The sequence below is a fragment of the Pocillopora verrucosa genome, chromosome 2 (assembly GCF_036669915.1).
Source record: "Pocillopora verrucosa isolate sample1 chromosome 2, ASM3666991v2, whole genome shotgun sequence".
NCBI lineage: Eukaryota > Metazoa > Cnidaria > Anthozoa > Scleractinia > Pocilloporidae > Pocillopora > Pocillopora verrucosa.
In genome coordinates this window covers 17,209,253-17,229,117 of record NC_089313.1, presented here as the reverse complement: position 1 = coordinate 17,229,117, position 19,865 = coordinate 17,209,253, and the positions used below count along the sequence as shown (strand labels likewise).

The following is a 19,865-nucleotide window of genomic DNA, read 5'->3' as shown; positions in this document are numbered from 1 at the left end:
TCTGGCGTCCGCACAGTCAGAAGTTTTAAAAGTTTGAGTGTATTTTCTCTGACTTTTCTTAATTTTTAAATGTTTCCCCGTCCCATGATGATTTCAAAGAAACTCTTATGAGATAGATAAAGAAGCGTCTCAACATTGATCATAATTATTGTTGTATAATTCTAGGACGATCCTTGGAAACATTATTCGATAAAGAAAGACACGTCTAGCGGTTCTCCACGGAAGAAAGCTTCCTTTAAAGAAGTAGCGAAGTAAGTTAAACGTATTCGTCGGCGAAGGCGAGTAAAACGTACACTGTTCTTTTCTTGAAATAAGAGCTAAAGAAATGTTTAAGGGTCCTTTCTTGCGGAAGGTCATTGCTGCTCTCAGTTAATGTCTGTGAAAAAGTCCTTATGAAGCTTCTTTTATGTGGTTAATGAACATGTACTGTGAAACAGCGTGTGATGTTGAAGTCGTACTTCATGTCACAAAGGGCACAATAAAGAGAGTCCTTTGCTAAAAAAAGGAGAGAAGGAGGAAGAGGAAGTAGGTAAAGCTGTTACTTGAGCCTCTGTTCCACTGAGAACAATCTAAGCGAAGAGCACTGATTCTCTAGAAAAAGGTGATTTCTTTTGTCAGACTCAGACTAATTACATGGCGGTAACAGTACTCATCGCTGTAATTGCATTTTCGCAAGAGATCTATTATTATGCCTCTTCATCTTTCAACTTCGAGAACCGTTGGTGTTGTTCCGGAACAATTAATCAGCATTCTATTTTGACTTGGGCTAGTCAAGATCTATTCCAGATAATTTATGCATTTCAGTGTCATTCTTCGGTGGAAAGGAAGGTTGAAAAGCTTGAAATTGCCCAGACAGTTATGTTTTTAGCAATCAAATCTATGCTTACTTCCTTTGTAGGGCTGTTAAATTTTCCGCTAAATTATTTAGCAAAGCTTTGGCTAAAAGACAGAAGGCTGTTATCCTCTATGCCACAGAAACAGGAAAATCAGAGCGTTATGCCAAGATGCTTGGAGAACTCTTTTCTCATGCGTTTGATCCGAAGGTTAGGAATGTTTGTTTATGAAATTATGTTACAGTGGTCCATGTATTAACCCCTTGACTCTTCAGATCAGTGACCAGCGTATTATTTCTCCTTACGTTATCACCCCTTGAATCAATCATGAAGGTCACGAGAATATAGGAAATAAATAAGCTCTTGATTGTTAATCAAATTCTCCCTGTCAGCTCCTCAAGAAATGTACACGGAAAAGTGTTGAGAATATTCATACTGATGTTAGGGAATAAAGGTTAAGGGAAACCGACGAAGAATTTGAGACTTGAGTCTCTTTCAAGGCCTTCATGTTTTTTTGCTTGACGAGGTAGAGGTTTAATCGTATTTGTGAATTGAATTTGAATTGTCGTGCCGAAGGAGCGCTTTTTGAGAAATAGTTCTTATTACCGTTTTACTGTATGTATTTTACAGGTTGTTTGTATGCAGGACTATGCAAATCCTGAGATGGAAAACGAACAGCTTGTCCTTATTGTAACTAGCACGTTTGGAAACGGAGACCCTCCTGAGAACGGAGAGGTGAGCCGAAATTTATGTGCAACTCTTTAACACTTTGCAAACATTGTAGACATAGGGGTGCTGATGAATCCCAGTCCTATAAGCAGTGACGAATAGAATAGTGTCCATTAGTATTCCCTCTCCCCCCCCCCCCCCCCCCATTGCCATCTTGAACGAGATGAGATCTAAGTGAGGCCTATTCATCCTATTTTACCACTTACAGGGACACCATGACCCTCACAACCGACTCTTAAAATTTCGGTCTATATTTAGGCGGCATACAAACCTTTAGACCACTGTATCAACCATTAGCCATTGCCAAATGAAACGGATTTTTGCTGTAATTTGCATCCATGATTTTCTCCTCAGGAATTCGCTCGTTACTTGTACGAACTCCGCCACCCACCAGATGGGTAAGTCAAATCTTATTAGGTTGGAAGCCCATTCAATTTTTTGTTTAATCCCTACTCAACACTTGTATTTCGTCCCTAGAAAACTTTCACACCGAGCTTCTCTTTTCAATCCTTTATAATATCATCATAAACATTATTATTGCTGTTATTTCGCGTATAATCTGATCGTTAAATAGGGGATTTTATTTCCTCGCTATTTCTTGTGTTTTAGAAGTCGATCGTCGCGCAACATGATGAAACAACTCGGCAGCCTGTTGGTTCAAAAAGAGAAGGAAAAACGTATCGATGTAATGAACAACAGTCAACCACTTGCTAACCTCAGGTAAGCAAACAAAAAAATATCCCAAAAAATGAGACACAACGAGAAATTCCTACCTAAGTGGTTGTTCTAAAATCGCATATTAGACACATCGCGTTTGGAGGATACAGTTCCTGATTAAAGAGACCAGTCTAAACGAAATGTGTAGAGTTCGAACAGCTATAACCAAGTTAAGATACGGAAAACATTTAGTGACGAGGGTACAAATGAACTTGTATAAAAGGAACTCCAAAATTCGAGTTTTTATTCCACATAAACTTAGACCCTACATGTTTAATTAAAAATTGAAATTATAACTGACGACGCGTCTGTTTGTTTAATATACTATGTGACAGTAGAACGGAGTCGCTTATTTACGATGTGTCGCTTGCAAGGGTTAATACATATGTTTTAAACTTTAAAGATACTCTGTGTTTGGCCTGGGCTCCAGGGCCTACCCAAACTTCTGTGCATTTGCTCGCTCGCTTGACAAGATCATTCGGGAACTTGGAGGAGAGCCCGTGTTGAAGATGGGAGAAGGGGATGAGTTATGTGGTCAAGAGGAGTCTTTCAAAATGTGGGCCAAAGACGTATTTAAGGTAAAGAACAACATGTTCGGAGAAGCTTACTAACATTATAGGTTTGCAAGCCCGTTTAACCGTTAACTGTTAGACTCACCCTGAAAGCTGCCTTATTCTCTTCAGAACGAGTGAAAATATATTGGAACTGATCGAAGTAATAAATACTAGAGAACTGAAATACGGACATTTTTGAGATATGAACGGTAGCTGGAAGTTGAGTGTTATTCCCCCTACAGCTGTCTGAGGCTTTCCAATTGAATGCCAATAGTCAAAACGAACCAAAAGCAGTTGCAATCATTTCCCAATCAATTTATCTTCCCCTATGTCAAATTCCAAGACCTATTGAATTTATTTGTCTTTGAATCCTCAGGCCGCCTGTGACTCATTCTGTATCAGTGACGAAATAACAAATGAGGCCAGTCAGTCTCTAGACACAGTACCGAGCGGCTGGGTACCAGGCCGCTTTCGGCTTGCTACAATTATGATCACCGCCGTGCATGCTTTTACTGAAGCAACTGATGGACCGGACGGACACAGTGAAATTGTCCGAGGTTAGAAATGTGTTCAGAGACCATTTTGAATTTATTAATTAGCTAGTTTAACCTCTCACCGTTAAGCCGGGCGAAGTAAACTTCAGAAACAATGTAATTTGTCACCGCCATTAGACAATTGTGACACTGAACTCGTTTTAAAAAATAAATGAAAATTACGAGGTTCTTGAAAGTGACACTTCTCCCTTAATTAACAGGTATTTGAAATGGCGCGGATTCTTATTTAGCTATATAACCAAAATGGCACAAATACTTGCTATGGACACGAGACTGCAATTGCGTACAGAGTAGATCAAATTACAAGTCTATTATATTTCATATTTGAATATTCTGTCATCTTTCTTGCCATCCAATTATTTATTTGATTCCTTCTTCTCTGTACAGGTTTGACTCATATTTGTGGTAAGACAGTGCGATCTGCGACGTTGTTATCAGTGAAGAACTTGCAGTCTCCTGAATCCAGGTCAGTGAATGAGTAAAGATGTCTTTTCTTTATTGACGCTCTACCTTTTTGACTTGCAAGAACCGCCTTTTTGCGTCGTGAAAAGTCAAACAATATGAGTAATAAAACCTGAACCTTACAATGATGGAGCTGTAAGGCCTTCCAAATTAGAAATGTCAGCTTTCATGTTCTTGTAATGACTCTGGTTGCGTATCAATGACCCTCGAATTAAAAAGCGCTCTGAGGGGGTAGTTGTTGTGGCAAAATGGTCGTGAATAGGCCTAAAATGGGGACGGTTACCAAGCGTCATTCAGCTACAGTTACCGGCTTCGAAAACGGCTGTTACGAAGACATATCACTAGTCAAATCAAGGGAATATCACATCCCACACCGAACACGATTGTTCAACATGCTTTTCGGCTGACATTTCGCAAGCGAAGAATGGTGAGCTTCCTATTATTGTTTATTTCACGCACTTGAGATATACTCACTCATTGTCTTTCCACATGACCACACTTGTGCTTTTCCTATCGTATGAAAATCCCATCATTGTAGTTTCCATCGTATTTTAATAACAGAAATATAATCTAACCGACAGAAAAACACTACAATCCTACAAACTCAACTACTTTATTAAACAGCGAGTAATGTTCTTAACAAGGAGTGACACCTGACATAAACTTAATTGAGCCCACCACAGTCTATATCCCAGCTCACCACTGACACAATCACACTGCTGTCATCAAAGTTCCTTGAAATGAACAATCTTCCGCAGTAACTCTCTCTCGATATGGCTTTCAAAACAGTCGTCGCTCCGGCAACAAAAACTGCTACTATTACTTAGGTAAATCCTTATATACGTTTACAAAGTGTTCTGGAACATTCCAGAAGCTTACTAAAGAACTATTTTAGTAGTATTACGAAATAATTGCGTCACATGATGAAATGTTCTAGAAAGTTCTATGGTACGCATGTCAGCATGACTAAGCAGTCTGGAGATTTCTAGAAGCCTATGTTTACAACAACAGTTATCCATAAAAATCATTTGTAATAAATTTCAAGCCTTTTCCTGAGCTGACCGATATCCTGTCGCGTGAACAGTGCGAAACCTCTGGCGGATTCTGGCATAAACGCTAACTCGAAGGGGCCGTGTATTCTCCAAACCTAGGTTTCCGAAAAACCATCTTTCGAGCAATCATTTCCCCCCTGTTCTCAAGAAATTAAAATAGCAACAATAGCAATGTCAATATGATAACAGCTCTGCAACGAGATAAATAGAGTAACATAAATTTTATTGAATTAGATGATAGCGAATCCACAGGTTGTGTGAAAGTCGATGCATACGAAATATTCATTTACATACTGATTTCAATTATTTGCCATTGAGCGAAATGGGTCATATGGCAATGCTGCCCTTAAACTAAAAAAGTTTTTCTCTATTAACCCCCTATTTGAGATTAACTTGAATCAGATAATTTTAAACTTACTCGTTTTCCGTTTGACCGGCTCGACGACGATAGCCTCTGCCTTTGCAATCTCTAAGGAAAGGAGCAACTTGCAGTGAAACTGCCCGATGACTTCTCGGCGAAAAATAATCGTGCCGCGTGTTACAGCTGACTCTTTTGTCAAAAGTTAGCTTTTGGTTTGCTAAGGGAATTACTGTACAGCAACGAAACTCGAGAGCACTAAGCAAGGGGAACCTTCGTCACACTTAGTGCGAGGGAATAAAATGTTATGGCAACAGAAACGATCACAGCTACCCATTCTTGACATAGATTTCGTCATGGAAAACAAATTGGTCACCGTAAAGAGTTTAAAGGCTGACGTTTCGGGCGTTAACCTTTCGTCAGAGCGATTGAGAGGTTTCTCAGTTTCCCTACGTCATCGCCCGCTAATTCGTTACCAGTCCACGGGACACTTAAAATAAAATAAGAGCACTTTATGGCCCGAAAAAAACGACTTTTAAGTTTTTTTAAATATATCTTCTATCGTAATCGGTTTTTACATATGATAAGCTAAATATTTATGCCAAAAAAAAGTTTCATGACATATGCTCTTAGAAAATGTTTAACTGTGTCAAATTTGTCAAAACTTAGCAACAGGTAACGATTCCGTGACTTCAATTTGACCACGTAGCGCTTCACATTTACGTTTCACATTTGCACTTCACATTTACGTCGTTTCTGTGTCAAACTTTTTAAAATAAGCAACAGGTAACGATTCCGTGATTTCAATTTGATCACCCAGGGCTTCACATTTACGTCGTTTCTGTTGACTCCACGTATACCAACCACTTATGACCTCATTCAATTGAATATAAATTGAATGCATTTAACTTAAAACACTCAACCTTTCCAACTCGTACCAATTGTCTAGATGCCTCCTAAAAATTCAAAGAACATGAGCCGAAAAACCCAAACTCAAACGATGATGGAGTTATGTGAGGCTTTCCGAAATAGGAATCATTGCTGTTCTCCAGGAGATACCGGTCTGAAGCAGACCGAAGGGGTTACAACACAGACTTCGTTCCGCAAAATTCAAGAAACATCGGACATTTTCTGTTACCGTGACACTTCGCTCCTCACGAATGAAGAGACACCAACGATTTCTTGTACTGTGCTGTCGACGAAGTGCGAAGAAGCGCCAGTAACAGCGAATTCCTCGTCTCAGAGTGTAACGGGGGAGCAGAAGGAGGCCTATTGTTGTGCATCCAAAGCTCCCAAGAAGAATACACTTTGTTTGCCTGCAATTAATGAACGGCGAATAAGAGAGCTTAGTTGTAGTTTGGTTCAAGGTCAGTTTCCTGTCAGAGAGAAACAGGTTGAGGTCCATTGCTGCAAAATAACACAGAGTGTAGTCAAACATCCTGAAGGTCAACAAAGAGAGAGGCGGAGAAGAGTAGCGGTGGCCAAACCGGTGTTAACGTCACGTAAGAATGATATTGTCAACAGTTCAAGAAAAAGATCACCAGCAGTCCAAACTGAAGGAGAGATCCTCAGGCCGAGCTTAGTTCGTCGAACGCGAGTGACAGTTATGGTGTCCAAGCGTCAAGGGGACGAGCCGGCCATGGAACGATCAACAAAAATTTCACACAGGAAGAACACGATTGGTGGATGCCATGAACCTCGGTCAGTTTCCGAAAAACCTGGAAAAATAAAGAACAAGCAGAGCGTTAAGCGAAATCAGATCAGCAAACATCAGCAGAAGGTGACTGCTGACCAAATGCAACCCATAGGTAGAAGAGTTGCGCCTGTGGTTCAAGTGGTGCATCTGCGCAGAGTTGCGCGTCAGAATGTGACTGGTGATGTGCAGGTCACCGATAGAAGGGATGGACTCTGCGCCCAAACAAGCCCTGATCAACAACAGCTGATGTTTATGCGTGTTCTGCGGAAACGATTCTAAAATGTCATAAGGGATTAAAAAAAAACAAACAAACAAAGGGAAAAAAAAAGCAACAACAACACTGCCAACGAAAATGTTTGCGTTATCAACTGCAGAACTGCCTTTTTCTTTATTTTCAGCAATACCAATGTAAAGGCCTGCATAAGTAGTTTACAATAATGTTTATATTGTATCAGAGCAATTTCAATCGACGGTCCATCGTACTCTGGAACAAGGTTGATATTACTTAGCTAAGCTCTATGATTTTTCCGAAAACTCATGCCATACCCTCATGAATTCAAACTTTCGATCATTTTCCCGCCCGTCAGACTTTTGATTGGTTAAAACTGGTGTTTGCCGTCGTTCAGATTGGCTGTTGTGGTTATTAGGTTTTTTATTTACGACATTCGATCTATATGCACTTTAAAGAGGTAGTTTTCGGCCCAAAATGGTCGTGAACAGGCTTGTAATAGAGTGTGTCATTGGGATCTATACTTTGTTCAGTTACAGTCTGACGAAGAATTTCACGTCGAATATCTTCATAATAAGTGCATGTTGCTCGATTTCTTTAGTTTAATTATTTAGTGCGAGTAATCCTCGATGATGTATCATAAGATGTGAGGGGTGTATAAACGATAAGCTCTGTAAATAGTATTTGCACAAGAATAAAGTTGATTCTACCAGAGTTCGAAGCTCTCGATAAGTGGCTCCCAATGAGTAAGGGTGGGCTGACAACAACAACAACAACAACAAAGAAACAAAAAAAAAAGAAGCTTGCGAATCATGATCTCCCTCGTAAGCATGACTGTCTGAAAGCAACTAGCTAATCCCTTGGAAAAGGACATGGACAGTCATGACATTTGAAAAAATGCTTAAAAGTGCAATATCATAGAATTCCTTGAAACCTACTGAAAGGATTTCAGTGTTGTTCCTTTTAAAGTTAACCCGTTAACTCCCACGCTCTCGTTAGTAGTTCTTCTTACTGATTGCCAAACGATTCTCATTATGTTAGTCTGGAGAAATTGGTATCGGATCAATTAGTACTATCATAATTGATATTTTTCTTTATTCTCATCACTTGTCTGCATGATATCGTATAAATATAGTCGGGAGAAATTCTGTCTTGGTCAGTCACGGGAGTTAAAGGGTTAAAATATTATAAAGGTGCCTAAAGATTGCCGTTGTCAGTTTTCTTCGAGAGCGACAAATACAGGAAGAAGGCATTTCTTGAATAAAGGCTGAAAATCAGACAAATTATAACTTAAACGCTATTTTTTTCTTTTAGTCGCTCGACCATCTCAGTCCGGCTCAAAACAGAGAACAGCACAGAACTGCAGTACAAACCAGGTGATCATGTGGCCATCTTTCCCGCGAATCGCCCAGAGCTGGTGCAAGCTTTGATTGACAGGCTATCAGATGACGTCGATCCCGATAAACCAATCGTTGTCGAGGCCTCACGAGAAGTCAAAGGTGAACTTTAGTTCAGTTAAAAAAAAAAATTGTGAGATATTTTCAGTGACCAGTCAGCACGTAGTCTATACTTAACCGAAAACCTTCCAACAACATTTCGTCCAGTTTCCTTGACAGCACGCCGGCCCCCATTCATGCTCCGGGGTGGAAAAGGCTCTGAAGGAATTTAGTATCCTGCTTAGAACACACCACCAATTACCAAAGAGGGGTGGGGTCAAACGTCAGGTGAGAGAAGGTAATAATTTTACTGCGATTCTTTACTTAGGTATTCTAAAAACAGCAAAGAAATGGGAAACTTACAACCGTCTTCCGTCACAAACCACGCTGCGTCAAGCTCTCTCACGTTACCTGGACGTCACAAGTGTTCCTTCACCGCAGATCCTGAAAGCTTTGTCTGCTACGGTAAAGTCTCAACGGTTGAACCAATTATTGTGATTTACAATTCCGCTACAGTTCATTTTAAGTCTAACAGATTCCTCTCTCTAATGCTAGTACCAGTGCTTTTTACTGTAGTTCCAGTTTATTTTATTTCGAGCCCTGAATATCACGAACTTTCCTGTACCTCGGCGGCGTACCCAGGTTGGGACGAGTAACAGTGTATCACTGTCAATTTCGTTTAAGATTCCTGTAAGATCCCGTACCTCAGGATGCGATAACGAAAGCCTACTTTCGTAGTTTTCGTTTATCGGCAACATCTCATTTCCACTTATTTGTTTGTCTATATTTTCGACCTACTGAACTAAGACATTACCATTTTAATATCCATTAAAAAATTTCCACACTTCTTTTTAGGCTACTGACCCGGCAGAAAAGGAAAAACTTGAGATTCTTAGCCAGGTGAGGTGTTCCGTCTGTTCCTCGTTATATATGTAAAAGCCCTTCTAAATGCTTTTAATTTAACTCTTTCGTTTTCTTTTGTCTATTTCTTTTTCTCTCAGGGTAATAACCGATACGAGGACTGGAAGTTTGGAAGTGAATGTAACATTCTTGATGTGCTACAAGAGCATCCTTCCTTACAAGTTCCAGCTGACTTATTACTCACCCAGCTGCCTTTGTTGCAGCCGGTAAGTCACACTGCTTGATAGACCTGAAAGAAGTTACAATCACCTAATTGTTTACGGTGAAACCCGCTAAAACAATCCCGTTTGATGACGTTAATAAGTAAAGGTCCCCCTAGGGTAGGAGCACTTCGGTGAATTTATTGAAGGAAGTAAACATGCGCATCATATAAACTGGTTGTGGGCAGTACTTCCGAAAAAGAAAAAAAAAGGGTTGGAGTCTACAGCGGCATCCTAATGGCATTGAGAGGCCTGCATAAATTAACACTTTTTCTTGACGAAGAGAGGGGCGAACGGTGGGAGGGGGTCACATGCTCCTTTGGACTCCCACCCCTTCCTTTAGCTCCGCCTTGGTAGATCGACAGGAGCTGAAGCTGTCTTTGTGAGAGTCAAACGAGCCTTCTTCGTTATCAGCCATAAGTCATGGTCACTGTTTAAGCCCTTAATCCAAAAGGGCGACTAGCGTCGAATCTATCCTCACAGTATCACGGCTGAATCAAAAATTAAGGTCATGAGAGTAAAGGAAATGATCACCAACTGAAGGCGCTTTTAATTGTTAAGCAAGTTCTCATTGTTGGGGACCATAGAAATTGTGACGAGAACGGTTTGGAGAAAATTCATCCTGATGTTAAGGAGTGAATATTATGTGAGAGTTTTAAAACCCGTCTCAAATTTATGGGACTGAGATAGAATGTAAAGTTTGTTTTTGCTACACGTGAAACTCCTTAAAGCGTTACCAGCCCACTCTAAGAGCAAAGATCTCAAAAAGAATTTTTGAAAGTCCCGCGTGTGTACCTTACTCAAATTTATGACAAAGCTGATAAGAGACTTTCTGAATCTCCTTTCATAAATTACTACGATCTTTTTTTAAAATTATTTCTTTGTTATCAACAGCGTTTCTACTCCATCTCATCATCGCCAGACTTTTTCCCAGGTGAAGTTCACCTCACAGTGGCAGTGGTACAATATAACAAGAGAGGTGAGGTAGTTGATTCTGCAGTAAGAAGAAATATGAGTGAGTAAGAAATATGAGGAACTGTGTTTAATTGAAAATTCTCCCTTGACAATAGAGGGCAACAAGTTAGAATAGTGCTTTTTGTGTGCGCTTCAGAAGTGATCAGCAATCATACAACAAGATGGTGATGAAAGTAGACTGAAAGTTATCAGCGAGATGGTGTTCTCTCGATATGACACCAACTATTTGACAATAAAATGTGTAGCAGGTAAAATGGAGAAATTTAATATGATTTATATCTTATGAAGTTAAGGATTAATTGTGGTATTCTTCGGAGCTGTGTACAACCTGATATATTTAACGAGTTTTTTTCATGGATTGTCTTGGTAACTCTATGTACTCTGCTGCGTTACGTCTTAGGTGGAAAAGGTCCCGTACATCATGGCGTTTGCTCTACGTGGTTAAATAGTTTGCAACCTGGAGACAAAGTGGCTTGTTACGTGCGGCAGTAAGTCCATGTCTCAACTTCTTTTGCGTTTTGAAACTCAGTTAGTATAAAAACGTTGGTATGTACTGAGTATGAGTGGAGAAGAATGATTTTAAAACTCAGAAATTCACCTCAGGGCAGTACACACCTTTAAAGTCACAAGATACCATGTCCAATGTGCATCATTTAAGTGTTTATATGTTCACCATTTCTCCGCCTTTTTTTCCTCTTAAATTCCGAAAAAGAGGAAACTCTCCGTTTATCTTAGATTAGCAAACATATGAGAGGCAAGATCCCCTTTGACCAGGCTACCTATTTCCTTTGTTATAGAGCCCAGACCTTTCATTTGCCCGAAGATGGCACGGTCCCAGTGATAATGGTGGGGCCTGGGACTGGTATAGCTCCTTTCAGAAGCTTTTGGCAACAGCGCCAATTTGACATTGTGAACACAAGTGCTCCTAAGCCAAGGACGTTGGACCTTACACCAGACTCAAGCCCTTTAATACAGCGTCGAAACTTTGCTTTCACCCGTGGGGACTCTCCTGAAACAACTCCTCCTACGCCACATCGTTCCTTCGGGGGTAGCTCTTCTTTGCAGCGTCAACTCTTCTCAGAAAAAGAACAGGACGAGAATGCTTCACAACCTTCGTCGGGAAAGTGGGGCGAATTTTGTTGTTTTTCGGATGTAGAAACTCTACTCAAGATTATATATACAAGGATGAAATGGCGAAAGCGAAAAACGATGGCGCCTTGACTGAAATATGGACAGCTCTCTCACGTGAACCAGGACAGCCAAAAGTAAGGAAAATTTTTATTAACGTAACTTATCCTTTAACTCCTCAATAAATGCGAACATAACAAAGTACCTTCATGTTAGCCTTGCTGTCTTTCCAATTTTACCAAAGGAGAAAATGATAGAACAGCTACTGTTTCTTTCCTCTCAGTGGTACATACACTTGCCATTTTACTGTTGATAAAAAACGTAAAGTTCGCGAGCTTAAGTACTTTTATATCCACACGTGCACCCAGTGAACGCTTTTCGTATTCCCAACGTAACTGAATATGAACTATTTTATCTTAGATAGCGAATCTCATCTCGTATATATTTCAGAAATATGTTCAGGATATGTTGAAAACGGAGGCGTTTGACATTTGTGACAAGCTGCTGAGTCAGAGGGGACACTTCTACGTGTGCGGCGATGTGTCAATGGCAGAGGATGTTTGCAGAACATTGCAGGTGATACCTCTTTGTTTAAGTATAGTGAAATTTTCTTACACTGCGCGCGTAGTCGAAGCGCCAGCAAATATGACCGTCCCCACCAGTACTGAAGGCAGATTTTTCTTGACGAAAATTTCAGGACCCAGCAAAAGCGTGGTTTACCAATGAAGCAGTTGGTTTGCTTATTTTACATTCCATTATTATAACAAAAAATCGATGTACTTTGACGACGGTTAGATTCTGTGACGTGGTGAATGTAAATTTACGCGCTAATTCTATCTTTTGACTCCATTCTCCCGCTCTTATTCGCGGCTAATTTAATTTTTGTCTGAGGAAGGAAGGCCCAGTAACCTTAACAGTTTTCTGGACACAATTAAAACATCTCCGAAGTTATCAAGGGAGGATTTAAGCTTCCAAAAATAGATATATGACATGGGTGAGATAATCAGATAACTTGTTTTTGCGTTTTGTTTAAACTTCCTCAGACCCTCCTACAAGAGTACGCTGCCATGTCTCAGCAAGAGGCTCAGGACACAGTAAACAAAATGAAGGTAACTTGGACGTGTCATATTATTTGGGTGCTCATAGTGACTGAGGGATAACTTGCAATTTAGGAAAGCTCGCGCCTGAAAAATAATCCAGGACTGAGATTCGTACCCCAAGAGTTTGGTGTTGATTTTCTTTCAGTTTTGAGTGTTACGTACATCCTCATTTGATTCAGCCTTGAGATTGTTGTGGACGACATTTTTCGAACAGGAAAACGTGGTATTACCTTTTACATCCCTTTCAAAAAGAAAGCCTTCACCATTACATCAAGGAATTCGGTCGTTTTCATAATTTAGTATGACCAGTAGTCTATATTTCAGCAGATGTTTGGTCTTGTCACGAAAAAGTTTGCTCCTCTAGAGTGATTTGCGCGGTAAGACCAAACAACGGCAACAAAAGAGATAAGTTATTCACTAAACATCCGTTTGTTATATTCAAACACTCAGACGTAAAAGATTATTGTATATCTTTTTCAGAGTTCCGGCCGATATCATGAGGATATTTTTGGAGTAACTTTGAAAACGCGAGAAGTGACTGACCGCGTCCGAACCGCAGCTAAAAGGTTTGTTAGTTAATTATCGTTAAGCAAGTACGGTGGTTATGAAACCCAAAGGATTTAAATTATCTTAGGTCCTCGTCAGTTGTTTGGATCTCCCCGAGAACAATTTACAATAGTGTTTCTACTGACTTATTCGGCCGCTATGCAGAGTGAACAACGGAAACACAGTAAATGGTTTGAATACGTAAATACAACTGATTGCAGCGCCGGTGTTTCTATCGTTGAATGAACTGTCCTCTACTTACATTTTCTCAATGTTTGATAATCAAACAAACGCCCCTTTTAACTTGAGATTCGTGCACTTTTGTCGTCTTTTGACAGATCGTGGATGTATCTAAAGACTTCTAGTAAAATGAGGGTGAGTAATCAATTAAAAAGAACTTCAACTCTTTAACCCCTCAGAGTGACTTGCATCTAATTTCTCCTTACAATATCACACCTGAATCAAACATAAGGGTCATGAGAATAAAGTAAATGATGACCAACTAAAGAAGCTCTTGATTGTCAGACAAATTCTGAAGATCTTCAGCGCTTTGAGGAGTGTATTATGTATGACTTCTGAACTGTCTTTTACATTAGATAAGTGAGCACAAATTGAAGCCACGCGCCCCTACTATTACCTTGCTCATGGACAGAGATGGAGCAGAAGGCACTGCAGTGTGAGTACATCAGTCGGTAAAACCGCAGACCACACACGTACGTACACTCATCCTTCCTGGTACATTATATACTTTGTTGTTTGTGTGTTGTAACCTCACGAACAAGAGGTTCTCTTCAGAATGGAAGTAACCATTGCAAGCACTGCTCCATGTTCTTTCGTGCATGCACCATACAACACTAGTCCACATCTACCGCGCTTTCTTAGCTAAATCTCACGAAAAGCAGGGGAAAAAATTAAAAATCGTCCCTGTCAAACTGAACCGCAAACAAAACTGGTAACAAAGTCGAAACCGGTTTTTCAAATTTTTTCTAATTTCAAGCTGTGGCTCGGCCTCGTTAAAACGTTCCCATAACCTTATAACAGACCTTGTCCAGTATTTGTGTGAATTGTTTCCTGTAAGAAAAAGAGAATTGTGTACTTCTTTGGTAAACATAACATTTTCCTTTTTACCAATCAGTGATTAAATAGCGTCGGGTCAGCGGACATTTCTTTAAAATTGATAGCCTGTTTAAGTGTTCAATTAGTAAAACGGAGCGAAATAGTAAACGGCGCGACAGTAGCGGCAGAGCCAAAACAGTAGAGGTTTGGTAACGTGACCCGACCCAGGCCTCCCTCGACTTTTTAAGTCCACCTCCGCTCCTGTTGCGCCGTTTACTATCGCTAACTAACTGAACGCCCGGAGGAGGCTTCTGTTTCATATCTCTAATATAACAGGTGAGCTTGATGTCAGCCCCCTGCTGTATATACTACTTTTAAATCTTAATGATTTGATTTGGTTTACTTAATAAATTTTTCACACATTAATTCATTGTCCCAATTCTTTTTTTTTACAGTCAAGACTCCACAAGAGAAAGAACTTATTCAAATCCAGTGCACTAGGATGAAAGTTAAGACGAGAAAAACTCATGCAACTATATAGAAGCAGCTTGTGCTTAAAACGCAACAATCAAAATGCATTTATGATCTAGAATATTGAAATGCCTCAACCCAATAATTTCCAACAACAATGTTATAAATTTATTAAGTTATGACAGTTGAAATTGAGATTATGCCAGTAAAGCGATATTATATTTGTTAGGAAAATTACCAGGAAAATAAAGAAATAAGTAGAACTGGCTTCGAGAACGGTAGAGCTTTATTATTAGGAACCTCAAGTAGCTAGAATTATAGAATTTATTTGCAATTATCAGCGAAAGAAAAATACTCAAACAATATAGGGATAATTTTTTTCTCTTTGTTGCATCTTGGTTAGAAATTACTACAGCTATTAAGTGATTTTGATGCTGAAACAGCACAGATGAAATTCCTTTTGTACAAGAACTCTCCCGGCTTTTGCTCAACCTCTTATCAGTCATAACACTGAAAGCGAAATCCATCTGTCGGTTTGCAAAAACTCGATTGTGTCTTGCTTTCTCCATTTCTTAGGCTTGCAATCCTTTTTCATAACATCATTCAATCCTACATAAAATGTTGAAATGTGCCCTAGAACAATAATATTTAAATCAACTCTATCCTATAACAGATTCAGACATGAGATAGTAATTGAGCGATATGTATATACGTATATTGTATTGTGCAATTATATTATGCAATACTGCTTTGCACTTTTGATTCAATCGGATTACGAGCTGGCATTCCCTAGGAAAGAGCGCGCCTCGCTTCTCCGAGTTCACACGATGCCAGAATGTTTGGTTTTTGCGAAGGATTACTGAGGGAGAGAAGTCTGGATCGATCGTAGTCTATGGCTACATCGAAAACAGTGTCCATATATATTCACTTTCCTGATTGTTGATTATAAACGTTGATATTGATGCGTTTTATTGATTAGCGAGATTGTTACATAAAATAATGGCAAGGATGTTAATTAAATTATGAAATGTACAGAGTTGTTTGGAGAGCAAACAACTAAGACTCTTCCCCCCCCCCCTCATAACCTTCTCTACCTTTATTCCGTTTTTAATTACCCCCTTACCCCCTACGCTATTACTTTTCCACCTTCTCCTCCTTTAAAACTTTAAAATTGATCGATAGTCCCAGTCCCTCTTCTGTTCCTAAGCGAGGCCTCAGCAGTTAGGACAAACCCCAACATGTCGGGTAGTGTTTTTTTCATCTCACGCTTATTATTGAAATTTGGAGACGGTGGAATACTGGCGAAATTTGAAGTTTATGGGGATGTCATGGAGTCGTAGGGAGACGGCGCAAAGTTGAAAATGGACAGGCGATCTCAAGTAAATAATTCATTCTCATCAATGTGTAGCTTACATATTTCTGAACTGAGTTCACTTAGCCACTACCCTTGAACCCATTTCAATTACATCCGACCAACACATCGCTAAGTCAGAGGTTTGATTCCTTATGGCTGGATGCCGATTTTTTTTCCACAAACCACACCTGTGACAGATGCATAACATCTTTTGTTCTTACACGTTATTTTCTTTGGAACCGATCGAGCTCTTTAGATCCTAACTCAAGTAGGTCGCAAACCATAGTTAAAGGGGTTACGCACAGGACACTTTGGCATGACTAATCTTATCAGTCACTCGCCGCGGCAGCACGCAGGCAGGAGGTGCCTGTCAAATATATATCTTATACTTGCTTCAAACTACCCTCGCATTTTACGTGGCTCATGCAGTGGGTAGAGTAACGTATTGCATATCCGGTGGCAGTTTCGGTTCTAATCACCCTCGTACATGTCGAATTTCATTTTTCTTTTCTTTTCCGTTTAGAAATTTGCGCGCAGATGTGCATGTATCAAAACGTTTTCAAACCTTTTCATTCCGCTGGTATGTTTTTCCCTTCAAAGCCGGTTTTTATCACAACAATGCTCTGTTAGTTTAGCTTTTTTTCTCAAGCAACATTGAAGAAAAACTACCTTTTTTCATTAAATTTTCTCTTCTAAATAACAACTGCTATCATTAACCCGTGTAATGCCAGTCATTTTTTGTATTAGAGGGTAAGTTAACATGACAAAACGGTCCTAAAATAGGTAAAAAAAAAATTGTACAGCAGAGACACATTCTTGTTTGAAATATGTGACGTATCAAAAAGCAATTGGCCCAAATTCTATTTCATATTCATGAAGATTCACAAGCGTGGTTACCGTAATTTGTCGGTTAAACGAGCTTGTGTACAGTAACAGTGTTCCTCCGTTTTGCTCGAGATATAATTTTTTACTTCGAAAGCTTTTGGAGTGGAGAGCCTTTGTGAAGTTTACATTATGGTGAGTACTAATTCTTGATGTTTTTACGACTGTTAAAACATAAAACATTTGGGAGAAGTTTGTTTGAGATGTTAACACGTGCACTTGCTGAATCCGTGTCGCGTCGAGAAGGTTTGACTCTTTGTGAAGTTTGTAGCAGACGCTAAAAAATAGGCATAACACGGCCAGTGTAGTCGATAGAAGTACTATTAAATTGAATGTGAGGCTAGTGAAATTTCTTTAAAAAGTTGCAATGGTCTAATTTGTTACTCAGCGTCACTGTATTGTACGCCTAAACAAAGTGTGAGAAATTTTGTTTCAAGAGTAAATTACAAAATGTCGAAGTTAAAAACTTAGCACACAGCTCTACAAAAATTTATCCATTTACGTTTATGTTAGCTTTCTTTCTTACGCATTTCTTTCTATCGACTTCAGGGTGAGAAATCTTGGATGATAAAGATGGCATTAGAAGTAAAGAGAAGAACGAGAGCAGGAATGAAGAGTGAAGTTAGCTTTTCTGAAGATCATGCGGAGGGCATGCACTGGTCTCGCTTCAAAGATAAGGAAATCAATCATATTGTGAACATATTTTTGAAAAGAAACCTTTCCTACAAGAAACTGCATATGGCACTGCACAGAAGCTATAATTAAACAGAATTCAAAATAATTTGTATCGACGACTCCACTTTCATTTAAAACTCATCTAGAACAGAAAAAAAAGACAAATAATAAACATTTTTGGTTGTAAAAATGAGGTTTTATTGATATATTGGTCGGAAAGGTTTCTAGAAATAATTAAGGTGGCACTGCATGTTTAGATGTAATTGAACACTATTCAGATAAGGCATGGACAGAGGGACGCTCTTCAATGAGGAACAGCTACTTCAAGATTATCAACGTGACGAGATACAAACAAATTCAGTATATTGCAAGCAACCCCAAGACTGCCTTGATTCGGGAAAAAAACTGCTTAGAACGTGTCAACGAATACGCTGAACGATCAACATGCAGAGCTACCTTAAAGCTAGATGATATTAAGAGATTGAGGGTTTCTGAAATTGTCTCTTACGCTGAGAACTTCGAACCGACGAAAGTATGTATGGCGTTACTTCAAATATTTCCTCAGCAGCCTTCAGTCTCTTGTCAGGTTTTGTCATGTAGAGTGGTGTTCTTTGCAATCATGTCTGGCACATTAAATATGGATATAACTTGACTGCAGCTTATTATACAAATGGCCTTGAAATTTTCAAGATCAATCTCCGGGAAAAAAAAATAGATGGCACTGAAATTTAACAATGTTGCCACATGTGACAGAAATTGTTCTTTTCCCAGTCTATCTTAATTTGATTGTCTGATCACATTTTCCAGTGCTTTTCACCAACAGAAATTTCGATAAAAATATAGTCGTGAAATTTTCATTAATTCTATGGAGATTTGTTTCCAGTCAACAACATTGAAATTCTTTTCCCTTAAATAGCCTACCATTTGATTGTCATAGTGCTTGAACAGAGCTTTCCTCTAGCGAAAATTACACTTAATTCGCGTCATAAACTCCTTAAAGCTTGCCTTGTAAAACGTGAAATAATTTGCCAGACACGAGTTTTAGAATATCATTTTATTTGATATAGAGCGTTTTCACTCACGTGACATGCAGCCATACTGTTTTTGAAATAAAAGATGATATTTGTATAAAAATAGAGTTCAATTCCCGGAGGATTAGTTTGGAAAACCAACATGGCCATTGTTTCTTTGTTTCGGAACACCACGCAGTCTGCTGTGACGTCACGTGAAAACGCTGCTGACCGTTTCCAACAAAAGGACAATTGCAGAAATTTAAAAGAAAGCGCAAAAACATGAAAAGACGGTGGTTTCCAAAGAATGAGGAAAAAATGATGGCACGAAAAATACAAAACAAATGTCTTTTAGATATACTGAAATTTTATTCAAACAACGAAAATGAATAATTATATAATATTTGGTGATCAAAAGTCTTAGAGGAAAATAATGAGTTCAAATATCAAAATAATAATTCTTCAAAAGAACCTGGAATTGTTGCTAATCCATCGAAACTCTAGAGACACTGAAGATTTTATGATGTCGCCCGAAAAAAAACCCTCAGGGGGTAAAGACATCGTTTGGAAGAACAGCAAATAAAAAAAGTCAACCCTTTATCCTATTTTTCATAGGATAAAGAGACGAATTGAAAACACGAAAAATAGAAATTAAATTTGTTTTTGATTATGGGAATTTTATCAAGACGTCAAACATGAATGATTTCATGATTTTGCCGAACACTTCTCAGTAAATTGCTTGTAACCATTCAGTTCACTTCTGCGTCCTTTTTTGGCATGCAACTTGTCCTCGATAGCATTGGAAACGGTTGTTTATCTTATGGCTCAGTATATGTTACATAGAAAGGCCTTTTCCGGCTTTCGATTGCTGCATCAATGAAATCAAAGTTATTTTGATGTTTGACCATCTAATTTTTAATTTTATGT

General features: G+C 39.1%; 1 protein-coding gene across 1 annotated transcript in view; it reads left to right on the top strand.

The window, feature by feature from the left end:
- LOC131792853 (nitric oxide synthase 3) overlaps window positions 1–16,051 on the top strand; it is a 30,036-nt gene extending 13,985 nt beyond the window's left edge. Inside the window, 22 exon segments of the mRNA XM_059110271.2 lie at window positions 166–251; window positions 899–1,043; window positions 1,464–1,568; window positions 1,917–1,960; window positions 2,172–2,282; window positions 2,683–2,857; window positions 3,210–3,390; window positions 3,775–3,853; window positions 8,499–8,683; window positions 8,949–9,085; window positions 9,476–9,520; window positions 9,622–9,747; window positions 10,636–10,720; window positions 11,117–11,204; window positions 11,514–11,848; window positions 11,851–11,981; window positions 12,295–12,420; window positions 12,888–12,953; window positions 13,425–13,510; window positions 13,829–13,865; window positions 14,087–14,166; window positions 15,002–16,051. Coding sequence (XP_058966254.2) covers window positions 166–251; window positions 899–1,043; window positions 1,464–1,568; window positions 1,917–1,960; window positions 2,172–2,282; window positions 2,683–2,857; window positions 3,210–3,390; window positions 3,775–3,853; window positions 8,499–8,683; window positions 8,949–9,085; window positions 9,476–9,520; window positions 9,622–9,747; window positions 10,636–10,720; window positions 11,117–11,204; window positions 11,514–11,848; window positions 11,851–11,981; window positions 12,295–12,420; window positions 12,888–12,953; window positions 13,425–13,510; window positions 13,829–13,865; window positions 14,087–14,166; window positions 15,002–15,047 — 2,499 coding nt within the window. The 3' untranslated portion in view covers window positions 15,048–16,051.
- Window positions 16,052–19,865: the final 3,814 nt, after the last annotated feature.